This window comes from Danio rerio, chromosome 17, assembly GCF_049306965.1.
Source record: "Danio rerio strain Tuebingen ecotype United States chromosome 17, GRCz12tu, whole genome shotgun sequence".
Lineage (NCBI taxonomy): Eukaryota > Metazoa > Chordata > Actinopteri > Cypriniformes > Danionidae > Danio > Danio rerio.
This window is the reverse complement of record NC_133192.1, coordinates 22195342-22208471: the sequence shown is the minus strand read 5'-3', so window position 1 is coordinate 22208471 and position 13130 is coordinate 22195342. Positions and strand designations below refer to the sequence as shown.

The 13130-nt window shown below is 33.3% G+C and overlaps 2 protein-coding genes across 2 annotated transcripts in view; both read right to left on the bottom strand.

Moving 5' to 3' along the window:
- Window positions 1-13130, bottom strand: part of LOC141378555 (uncharacterized) — an 876211-nt gene that overhangs the window by 540632 nt on the left and 322449 nt on the right. The window lies entirely within an intron of this gene.
- Window positions 1300-7116, bottom strand: cdk1 (cyclin dependent kinase 1). The gene is given in 8 exon segments (NM_212564.2): window positions 1300-1747; window positions 1834-1975; window positions 3825-3988; window positions 4714-4884; window positions 5193-5316; window positions 6029-6185; window positions 6310-6360; window positions 7008-7116. Coding segments are annotated over 7 exon segments (909 nt in total). The 5' UTR covers window positions 6347-6360; window positions 7008-7116; the 3' UTR covers window positions 1300-1633.

Sequence of the window (13130 nt, the reverse complement as noted above, 5' to 3'; positions counted from 1 at the left end):
GCTTACTTCCTATGCCATAAATGAACAGAAGATATGGAAAATTCAGCAAATGTAATTATAAAAAATGATTGCAATCATTTGAGTCATACAGAAATTGCATTTATAGCACAGATCAGAGGACAAATATTTATGTTATCATTAGTAAACATATCATAATGGCAGGTGAAAATGGTGTATGTAACTTTATAAATTTAAATATGGTAGTTTACTGTGATTTCCCAGAGATTGGTTGCGGCTGAAAGGGCATCCGCTGCATAAAAACTTGCTGGATAAGTTGGCAGTTCATTCCGCTGTGGCGACCCCAGATTAATAAAGGGACTAAGCCAAAAGGAAAATGAATGAATGAGTTTACTGTGAATTTGTTTCTACTGAATATTTAACTGTAAATTTCTGGCAACCTCAGAATTTCAATTGAACAGATTTTTATTTTATAGTGAAAAAACATCCCTGCGACATTCTGGAAAAGTTTGTGTTTGGTTACCAAAAAAAGAAGGAAAAGAGCCGATTTAGCATACTAAAATAATTAACAAAATATAGGCAGAAGAAAACCAGTCATTTTGTGTGCTGGTGAGTACATTTTGCAACACATAACTGTTATAATTTCTCACAAATTAATTTAAAATTATTTCAGCCAAAAATTTAAATAGTCAACACTTCTTCATTTGGATCACAAATAAAGATATTTTTGTTGAAATCTGAGCGCTCTCTCATCCTCTATAGATAGCGTCTGTTCACATTAGGATCACCAGCACAAGAGTTTTCGTTGGAACTTCATCAAGCATAGGCTGGCTTAAAACAAGCTGTGTTTGTGACAGGGCTCGAGATTAAACAACATGGGTCACGTCATCAGAAAATGAGTTACTCTTAATTGTGTATTTAATTGGAGGTAATTTGCAACACACAAATGCTTGGCATAAAGAAATCCATTCATCACACTTCTCTGCACCACAGATATTGCATAATACTATTAACCACGATAATTAGCATTTTGTGCGTCTTTTAAAATTTCATAAAAGACATATTTTATTTGTATGCCAGTATGTTTATCTGGCACTTTTGGAAAATGTTATCAATTACTACGTGTTTTTGTCATTATCAAGTAAAACAAAATAGAAGCAATTTAAAAATGATTTTTGATCAGTGTTCTTTGTGCCTTTAAAAGATCAAAATAACATGTACATGTAAACATCTTAAATATATAATTGTTTGTAATAATTTTGAGCATCTCTAGAAAAACACCCACTTTAAACACAATGTAAAAATATCTGCATTAGTGTAGATAAAGACATCGGCCCAAAATGGGATCCTACAAAGTGCTCTTAATTGGGAACACCTTAATTTATTCTTTTTATATACCACTTCAGGTCGACAAAAAATACACGCTTTATTTACAAGGGGTATTATGTAACATATAACAGGATAGAAAAAGACATACAAAAAACAAACAAAATTAGGAAAAACCACCCAGTTGACAAACAAACAAACTGAAGGTTGATTATTGCGTGTCAAAAGACTCGGATTGCATTACTGCAGGTTGGAGGAGTAAATCTACATCTCCGGGCTCTCTGAACTCCCAGAATTCACCGTGAGCCCTACGCTCACATTGCTTGCTTTAGTATGCATGTGTTTGTGTTTATATCTTTAGGTTGCTGGCTGGAAGACTGCTCTTATCCAAATCGTCAAAATACGGATGTGTCATTGCTTGTCGTGCCGAAATCCTCTTAGGGGGGTCATAAATCAGCATTTTCTAAACAAAGGAGAAAATGAAAATACGTGAGTGAGATGAACACAAAGAAACAAGTAGGACACAAGCATATCAGGACAGTCTTTTACCATGAGAAGGTCGATGCCATTCTTGTCCAGGTTTTTCACAGTGTTGGCCAGATTCCCAGATTTCCACTTTGGGAAGGTATTCTTATAGTCTGGCAGAGACTCAACATCTGGCCAGACCTCATTGTTAGGGGTCCCCAGAGTCCTAAAACACAGATCAACCACAGAGAGGGAAGACAAAAAAAGAAAAATACTATATTTTTAGTGAAATGTTTGCATTCCAGTTTACAAAACTACATTAAAGCCATATTTTATTTGTATGCCAGTAAGTCCATATGAACCAGAAGCTGCAATCATATTTTTGTTTTCAAGAGTTCACACTTAGATATTGTTTGACAATGATAGCAGGTTTGGCATGCTGTCCCAGGAAAGAACCCTGAGCTCAGCAATAACTGAGCCCAGGGCTCCCGCCTGGTCGATAGAGCATGTAAGGGGAGTACGAGATCAGGTGGTTCTCGATAGCTCCCCGTGGTAAAGGAGGAAAGGGGGAGAAGGGGTGGATGGGGGGGGGGGTTTCTTTGAAAAAAGGAAGATAAGGAAGTATTTTTTTGCTGGCCTACTTATAGTAAGTTTGGATTAATCTGATTTGCTAACTAATGATTGTAGATGAGAGACCAGCTGCGATCAATCACATCACGTGCTCCTCTCGAAATTTGTTTGTGAAACTTCACTTATTGTTGCTTCAAGCGGAGTAGATGTAATAAAATAAGCATTTCATACAGAAAGATCTGGAAATGGGTTTTAGAAGAGAGTTATTACTACCTAACAGACACCTCATCCTCACCATTTGTTGTCAAAACTGACAGTTGGAGCAGCGTGGTTAAAGCTATGCCCAATACTTAAGATATATATAATCAGACAATTTAACTGAAGAGAAGAGAAAAAAAAGAAAAACGAAGTGCATTTTCAGATTTTAATTAAAGATAAGGTCAAACTATTTTTTTTAAATAATGATATGCACAGATTAACTGTTCACTAAAAAACTTGCAATGTGAGCAAACAAAGTCATATGGTTAGTATCGATTTCTAGTGGACTTCTGGAAAATGCTATTATTTGTTATTTGCTATTGTTATATTGACTATATTAAGTTAAAATGATTATTGATCAGTGTTCTTAGTGTCAAATATCAAAATAATATGTGCATGTAGATAAATATTTGTTGATTTTTAATGCCATGTAAGCTTGGTCCAGTTTCATTGACAAAAAAAAAAAAAAAAAAAAAAAAAAAAAAAAAAGACCCATTTTGGGATTTTACTTTTTTTTTCTTCTTCTAAAAACTCTTAGCAAAATACAACTACAACAACAACTACTACAAATGATAATAATAAAACCTCCTAAAAAAGTTCTACAAAGAATCAGAGGAGGTTTATTGGAACTAGTGTATGTTGCTTCAGGAAAGGAACTACACATTAGTGTTGCATTTTATTTTCTTTCTTTTATTTTCAATTTTATTTTTATTTATACATATTTTAATTAAATCATCTATAATTATCTGTCATTTAGATATGTTATTTGATTATTTTATCATTAATCGTCCATTAGTTCATGATTTAATTTTAGCTATTTGGTTATTTGTTAATGTTACCATTTTTAATATTGTTACCATTTCTTTATTGTTACTTTATCATTTTATAAGTTTTCTCTTACTGTTATAATTTCCCCTTTTATAAAATTACTAATATATTCCCTTACTTATTATTGTTTTCATGAGTAAGAGAGAAAAGAGAATGTCTATTTCAAGGTTTTCAAACATGTTCACACGTGCGCTAATACAACAATTATATTATCATAGAGAATACATGTTGTACTATAAATACAATATTGTACCCTAATGTCTGTGCAGTTTAACACGAGCAAATAAGTTTGTTACCAAGTACAGCCCTAATTGACCTTTTCAAACTTCTTTTATACTTTTAAAACTCTGTTAAAAAAAAATAAAATAAAAAATAAATAAATAAATAAATGTCAACACTGATTCCTGAACTTTGTCTACCTGAAGATCCTAAAGAGTTGGTCTATTTCGGAGTCTCCATGGAAGAGAGGTTTCTTGGTGGCGAGTTCAGCAAAGATGGTGCCAATACTCCAGAGATCTACAGGTGTGGAATAGCGTGAAGCCCCCAGCAGCACTTCTGGAGCTCTGTACCACAGAGTGACCACCTGCACAATCATAATCATGCGCACACACGTCAGCATTAGTGATTATAACATTTTGAGCAAGTATCATCAACTGGTATTAGGCTTCTGCCAGTATCAAATTTTCTTGTTGCGATTAACTGCTGAAGCTGTATCATGATAGACCAAAGCTGTAAAAAAGTACTTCTAACAGCTATAACAAAAAAATAATAATTGTGTATTGTATATTCATATTTAAAATAAACACCCTAAATTGCTAAATTATTATAAAGTGACGATAAAACACTTTACACATTGCGTTAGTAAAAGCTAGTTAATGAGAGAGACTGTGTGAAATAGCCACATTATAGGTACAATATATGATAAAGTTAATTTAAAAAAGTACAACTAAACAATTTGAAAGATCTCCCTCAAAAACCTTGCATTTATCTTTTAATATATAGGTTATCTTTTTTACTGTCGTATTTAAAACCATTTCTTTCAGCCAGTAACCTATATTTGGTGTACATCCATTTTTCCAATTTAAAGAAATCATAGGTTTAGCTCGAAGAATACATCTATAATACACATTCAGTATTTTCTTTGATTTTCTTAGGGTATAAATGAAGTATATAGTTGACAGAAGATAGTTTGTGTTAAATTTTCACTTATGTCACCTTTACTCAATTACAAAAATGTCTATTTTTTTTTAAGTGTGAATGTAATAGCGGATGGAAATGTGGCCTCCATTGTGGGATGTGTGTACTTACCTCATGAGTATAGACTCTTACTGGGACCCCAAAGGCACGGGCTAAGCCGAAATCTGCCAGTTTAATTACACCTTTATTGTCGATAAGCAGGTTCTGGGGCTTCAGGTCTCGATGCAGAACCCTGCGACAGTGGCAGAACAGAATCCCCTCCAGGATCTGATAAAGGTAACTCTACATAGACAACACACATCAGCACGGTTACTTCAAGATACACATTCAATACTATAGTATAGAATCCAAACACATGCCATTATAAAACATTGAGGAATGTAGTATTTATGTATTTCGGGGCATGAAAGGCACATGAAACAAAATCGTTGTATTTACAGTACCAAAAAAAAAAAAAATAAATAAATAAATAAATAAATAAAAAAAAAAAAAAATATATATATATATATATATATATATATATATATATATATATATATATATATATATATATATATATATATATATAAAATAATAAAAAAAATACACACCTTGACCAACATAGGATCCATGAATTCGCCTGATGGGATGGAGTCCAAATATTTCTTCAGATCCATGGACAGAAACTCAAAAACTAGATATAATTTGGATTCCTGCATCAGCACATCTAGCAGGCTGGGAAAAAGAGAAACACTTTATTTGTAAAAATAGTACATATACTGTCATAGTAAATATGAAAAACAAAAACTGTTTATACTATGATACTAGTAATATACATAAATGTAAACTAAATCAACTTATTAGGATGATTTCTGAAGCACTGAGACTGAAGACTGGAGTAATAATGGTATGTTAGATTGATTTCTGAGGAATAATGAGACTGAAGACTGTAGTAATAATGCTGAAAATTCATCATTTATAACAGACATTAATCTGTGGTAAGACTTCACAATAGTTTTTAATCAAATTAACAAAGCATTGGTAAGCATTAAAAACAGCACCCAAATTTGAGTAGTAGTTTATCAACCTACATACATTTTTAAACTGTGAACCCTTAACAGCATTTTAATGTCATCACACAATTCCTGATATAACAATATGCTGATCAATTTTTTTTGCGAGGTATATTAAATATTGTTAAAATATATTACTTTGTTGTGGGTGATGACATCAATTATCCTGTCATAACTATTTTTATTGTTCAGGACAAATATATTAAACCAAACACATTCCAATGGATAGAGAGTAAAATATAAAGCTGTATTAGACCAACCCGTCTTTAACCCACCACCACAGAGACAGGCATACAAACAGCACTTTCTGTACAGTAAATCTGATTGACTCTAAATTATTTGTTTTGTTAAACATGTAATGAAATCTGTCATACCGTACAACGTTTGGGTGCTGGAGCTCCTTGAGGAGGGAGATTTCTCTGACAGCAGTGCTGGGAACGCCTTCCTCCTCACTCTCCAGACGGATCTTCTTCATCGCCACCACCTGTCCTGTGGTTTTATTCCTGCCCTTATATACTACACCATACGTACCTAAAGAACACACACATATTTACATTAGACATTCACTAAAAACACTCTCAGTTTTATTATTTAGAGACTAGCTAAGAATAATAGTAGCTAATGTAAATGACAATAAGCACAAGATAAATCTTACCTTCACCAATTTTCTCTATCTTCAGATAGTCATCCATTTTCCCCAAACACTCTTTTTTGAAAAAACACAAAGAATAAAAAAAGTAAATTAATGACAGCATAACATGACATTTTCAGAATCATTTTTTTTTTATTTTTAGAAAGAGGAAAAAAAGTCTGGATGCATAATGAAACTTTTCTCTTTATTTTCTTCATTAAACTTGTTCGTTTTTGCTTTAAACTAACTATCTAAAGCAATCAAAGTTACAGTGGATGTCAAATATACACATTATGTGTACCGTTAAAAGACTGACTGAACAGGTCTTAGCTTTTGGCGTTGACATCAAAATCACAACCATTAGATAAAATCCTTTTTCATAATTCCAAAGTCATAATTTTGTGCCTAAAAACCTCGTAACGTCAGACACGTTTTCATGAGAAAAATAAGTAACTTAGCAATGTGGCAACGGAAAATCAAGATGCAGCAGAAACTAGTGCTAAAATCCAATGATCAACCGTCTGTTTTATTTAGGACGTACATTTGCAACGTTAAAATTACATAAACAAAAACATCATTCAGTAAAGTTTACAGTATCAACTTACAGTTAAATGACTAAGTAGTTTTTGCTCAGTTGGGCCCAAACAACTTAATGTTACGCGATCAGAATCAAAATCGTTAACATAACAGTCAATCATCATCATGGATTTTTAAAAACTCACCTTTTCTGTAACTATATCTAATATGGATGAATATCAAACTGTCCTACGTCCAACAGAGTTCTCGAAATTTTAGAGGAATGAAAAAGCTTGCGGATGTTGTGTGTGTGTGTCCTGCTGAATTGCGAGTTCCTTGATTCAAACTGGCCGCGTGGACGTAATTCAAAAGCAGCCAATCAGCGCACTCAGTGGGACTTCAAAATCAACCAATCAGATGATAGAGCGGTTGGGAGCGGGAGGAAAGCGGCGTCTGTGTTGGATAATGTGCGCATGCGCGGCTTGTTGTATATTTAGTTCAAAGTAGTCCTTGTGCAGGTAGGAATAGCGATTTTTACGTTTTTGACAGACACTTGTTGCTGTATATCACTGGTAGTGGGTGTTCAGACGAAACATCTCTAACGTCCTTTAGTTACCCTAAAACCGACATTCTAGTTCATTGCGTTCGTTGCTGCAGTCTTGTGTCTTAAATGTCCTACATTTGTAACGACAAACAACAAACAAATAATGTAATTATTATATTGTGAGTCTCATACAATGGTCACATATTGATTTTGAGTGGTACACAGACGAGCACGCATGCATTACTCTTTTTGACGACTTGGTGTCACTGTTGGACTGTTCTTTTCAGTATTATTTAACCAGATCTCCAACAGATGCTAATTTATATTTACGTTTTTATTTGTTATATGTATATTATATAAAAAGACAGAGAGGGAGACACGTGTAAAATATTGTGTAGAAAAGCTACTTATTAGCTTTTATAATTGGACTATTATTATTATTATTATTATTAGTAGTAGTATTCTAGTTTACATGGTTTGATTTCAGAAAGATTTGATGTGGGGTCACAAAGTAAAAAAACAATTTTTAATAAAGTTTATTTCCCCCCAACAGAACCATTTAAAAGAAGCTCTCAGAAGCCCAATGAAGCATAACTAGGCTGTCTAATTACAGAGAAATAAAGGAGGCTTAGTCCCCGGGATAAAATCTCAATTCCATCCTAAATTCTCAGAGGTAGAGACTTTAATTAAAGAAGTGATTAGTTACAAATTATTACCATGCATATTTGAGCCACTCTGATTGGCTGTAGGAATTGGGATAGAGGAGGTCAAACTAATTTTGGGTGTTTTTTTTAATCAATATTTTTAAAGAATGCTAGTATTCTGTGTTATAAGGGATGTGGTCATTATTCTGTTTTAGACCCTGGTATTTTTATCACCATGTTAAGATTTGTTTTATGATAATGACCGTCAGATTGCGTCAATTTTATGACACAGCGTCTTACCACATAAATAATAAATAGAAATATTGATTTGAACCTTTTTACACTGTTTAACTTTTTAAAAATTATTATTACTGAACATCGTTACATACCAATCTTGTTTTGGGGACATGAAAATATTTTTGAAAATGTTACCGTCTCAGTGTAAAATCTAGTAATGGGAGAAATTAAGTTTTTCAAAGCTTAGAAACAATTGAACCAATTGCTTCACAAAAGGATTGCCTGTTTTGAACCATTCAAAAAAGTGTCTGCATAATATGTATTGTTTTAACATTTTTTAAAGATTTGTTTGTACAATGGGTGTGCTAAACAGGACAACAAGGGACTATTAACTACTATTATTACTCTTTGTTTTACAAATGTTTCATTAAAATGTTTATAAACTTGTAAAACTGATTTGAGGTCAGGTGAATGTTTGAACATTTTTAGTGATTCACCACTGGGGGGCAATCTTGATGAGCCCACATGATTCATTAAAGAGGTGGTCCACAATGTATTTTTAAGGCTTGGTTGTGTTTAAGGGGTGCAAAGCAATCTGTGCTCATGCTTCATTTGTAGAAAATCACATTATTTTTTCATATATCTTACTGTAGCTATATACTGCTACTCAGCTAACCTGAAAATGAATGACGTATTTCCTAGTTCCGTTGAAAGGCCTGCCCCCAAGAGGCTCTGATTGGTCCGCTAACAATGTGCTGTGATTCACAGATCAGCTCCACATCATCAGGGAGCGTTTCTGTTATAACATTAGGCTCGTTTGAGGTGCGCCTCGCCTTGACTGCATTGTAAACGAGAGCAGGCGTGCGCAGTAAGAGGAGGGCTCAAAAATTACATCAGAAGTCGGACACCTGCCGAATCTCGCTGTTTAGCCACCTGGAAACGTCACCAGTGGAGGAGATCTCGTTCGCGTTTTTTATCGCAGACGAATGACCTCATGAAAAAATACTATGGTGATTTTTAGTAAATATTATAGCATTTTTTAACATGTTTATTCAGTATTGGGTTGTGTTTATAGTTGTTGTGATACCAGAACTATAAAATTTAAATAGGCTATTTTATAACATGGTCAAAAGTACTACAGTATACATTACTATAGTATTTTTTAATGTGGGAGTGGATGCAATAGAAATATCACTGTTGTTACAGAGATGGTCAGAATTACAGAAGATGAACAGCTCATTAACTAAAAGGGTGTATTTAAAATATAATTCTGTATATTCAACAAACGTTAAAAGAATAACTAAATAAACAGCTTATACAGCAAGAAAGCTTTCAAGAAACCTAATTTGGCTACATTAAAAATGAAGTAGGCATAGCATGCTTTTGAGTGACAGGTCATGACAAATGTTTGTTTGACAAATAAATTCTTAGGGGGTTAATTATATTGATATGCTTATTAGGTCTATATAAACTGCTTTTACTCCAGCCAGACTAAAATAAACAGCCCAAGACTTTCTCCAGAATAAAAACTATTAGACTGTAGGAAAAACTGTGGAAATGTTCTTGGTCTATTAAACATGACTTTTGACTCCACATACATATACATATGTGTGTGTGTGTGTGTGTCTTGTTTACTACACCCTTTTCACTTCTTATATGAAACCACACAAAAATGAGGCATAATGACAAAACAGTCTGATTATCTTTGTATTTCTGAATATATGTATATATTGGATTGACTTTCATTGAATAACGCTGCATAACAATTACAATACAAAATTCACACAAACATACAAAAAGTGAAAATGACAACAAACAGGACTTAAGACTGAGAGAGAAATAGAATACAGCACATGCACATCCTAATGATTTATTAATAACATTCATTTATATTGGATAGGTCACGTTATGTTTTACAAAGATGTGTTTTGTTTTTGTTTGCGTGTAAATCTAAATAAATAACCATATGTAATGCTCTTTATGACTTTTTTTAAATTATCTACGAAAATACAAAAAAGGTATTCAACAAATCCAGGTATAAACCTTAGTAAAACAAGATAATAAAGTGTAATGTGTCAGTCTCATCCAATCAGCATTCAGCTGTGTCGTCAGCCAGTCGTTTCCCATCATGCTTTTAGTGAGCGCAGTCTTTTGAGAGCAACTGCGGCCGACTGCTCTGTCCGAGGTACCCGCCTCGCGATCGCGAGAGTTTTTTGGCGCACGTCAGCGTGACATCAAAGCGAGGCGAAGGCAAGGCGGACACATTTCTAACTGGCATGCATCTTGCGGTGATCACCGGTGATCCATTCTGCGCAGATTTTGGCCAAGTCAAACAAGCCTATTATGTTCGTAACCTGAAGGGTTTATGACATCATTAACCCGGATGTATTTTTTTGTAGTCCCCAAACTTTGTTTGCTGTAGGCTTCACTAAGCTAACTCCGTAAAAGCTAATGTCTCCCTTTGCATTGAACTTTGAGCGTATTACATTCAGAGATGTTGTTTATGTTCACACAGCTACATTACACATCAACTAAAGTTTAAAATATGATATCATAGTGGACCACCCCTTAATGGTATTTTCACAAATCACCAGCAGAGACCTAATGAATTTTGAAACAGCAATGATGTAACAAAGCCCAGGTTACTAAAATCATGTGACCTTGCCTATTAGATTAATGCTCCAAACCACTGACTTGAAACAAAGTTTATGAGTCATAAAGATTTGAAAGCATCATAAAGCAGTGAAAAAAAACTAAATGGTTTTGTATTCCATGTTCTCTCTACATGTGCAATTAAACTGCTAGGATTGATGTGCATGTTTTTTTATTTATTTTTTTTAATGTGACATTGGCGTGTACTGGACTGGAGTGCTATTAGTTGTTTTATACTGTATGTGAACAATGAGGGTTTTTTTTAACCTTTTTATTGTCCCTGTAAAAAAAATAAACATAAATAAGTGTCTGTTTTTAATACACCAATAGCTGGATTTCCATCTTAACATGATGCAAGTCTTTTCAATGTTTGCAAAAGAAAAACAAAAAACAAATATAAATTGGGCACGTTTCCATCAAGTTGTTAGAGTGGCTGACTATAGTATTGGTAACCTAGTAACCAAAAGTAAACAAGGCGAGCATGGGGGTTACAGCTGATTAAAAACAAGGGTGTAATGTTTGCTACATTAGAGTTTATTACTCAAGCTCTATTAGCGTCTCCCATTATACACATTTACACATCCAAAACCACCTCAAGTGAGTGTGTAAACTTTTTTTTTTGACAAATTAAGGGATTTATATATATAAATCCCTTAATATTTATATATATATATATATATATATATATATATATATATATATATATATATATAAATCCCTTAATTTGTCAAAAAAAAAAAGTTTACACACTCACTTGAGGTGGTTTTGGATGTGTAAATGTGTATAATGCATAATGTATATATATGTGTGTGTGTGTGTGTGTGTGTATATATATATATATATATATATATATATATATGTATATATATATATATATATTTTTTATATATATATATATATATATATATATATATATATATATATATATATATATATATATATATATATATATATATATATATATATATATATATATATATATATTATTTTTTTTTTTCATTTGACTAATTTCTCATGTTATAGGATCTTCAAAATGCAGATTAACAGGGTGATTGAAGTCCAGCTATTGCCATGTTAATTTACCCAAAGATGTTAGTGTACTTTAGATTGTTTTACATAGGCCTTCATGGTCAGTGATGCAACTAGATGAAATAAGTTAAATATTTTATACAAATATTTACTTCAGGTTACTTATGTTTTGATTTAAGAAACAATGTTTAGAATTATTGTACACTACACACTACACACACACACACACACACACACACACACACACACACACACACACACACACACACACACACACACACACACACACACACACACACATATATATATATATATATATATATATATATATATATATATATACATACACACACACACACACACACACACACACACACACACACACACACACACACACACACATATACACACACACATATTTAAACATTTACATATATGTCTATGTACCACATTAACCTTATTTGTTCTAGAAAGCATTTTAATATTGATGCCACACTCTGCATTCTGTCATTTAAAGCCCCACAGTTGTCTGTTGTCTGTCTTTCAGCCCAGCTGTGAGAGATTTCTGTCTAAAAGCCACAAACAACACAATTCTTTGGGAGGAGAACAAACCATGTGAGTCTTGTAAGAGAGACATAACGTGAGTGTGTTTACATAAAAATGTTTTTGGAAAGGAAAGAGGTCATATGAAGGGGGTTGAGGGAGAGTGAGGTTTTGGACTAGAGATGGAGGAGTGGGCAAATGCTACAAATAGTTTTTAGGACACTGAGATTTTGGGGCAAGGGAGGGCTGTTGTGTGTCTGAGAGAGTGACTGTGTGTGTATGTGTCATATGTAGGACAAATGCAGGACCAAAGAGGATTCCCTCACCTACATTTCATGTTTCATATGACCTTCATGTGTGTTGAGTGCATTTACACGGGGGAGAAACTCTGAAGGTGACAATTGACTTATTGTAAAGACAGGATAATGTCAAAGAATTAACACTAAGCTGTTTATAAAACCTTGTGTTGTAACTGAATTAAAAGGTTTCAAGCTTTTAAATGCCACAGGCTTCCAAATATGATCATCATTGCATGAGGAATCCACATCGTAAAATTTAAAAGGAATTATTAATGCTACAACATTTTTCTTCTCATTATTTATTCATTCATTTTCTTGTTGGCTAATTCCCATTATTAATCACTGGTCGCCACAGCGGAATGATCCGCCAAATTATCCAGC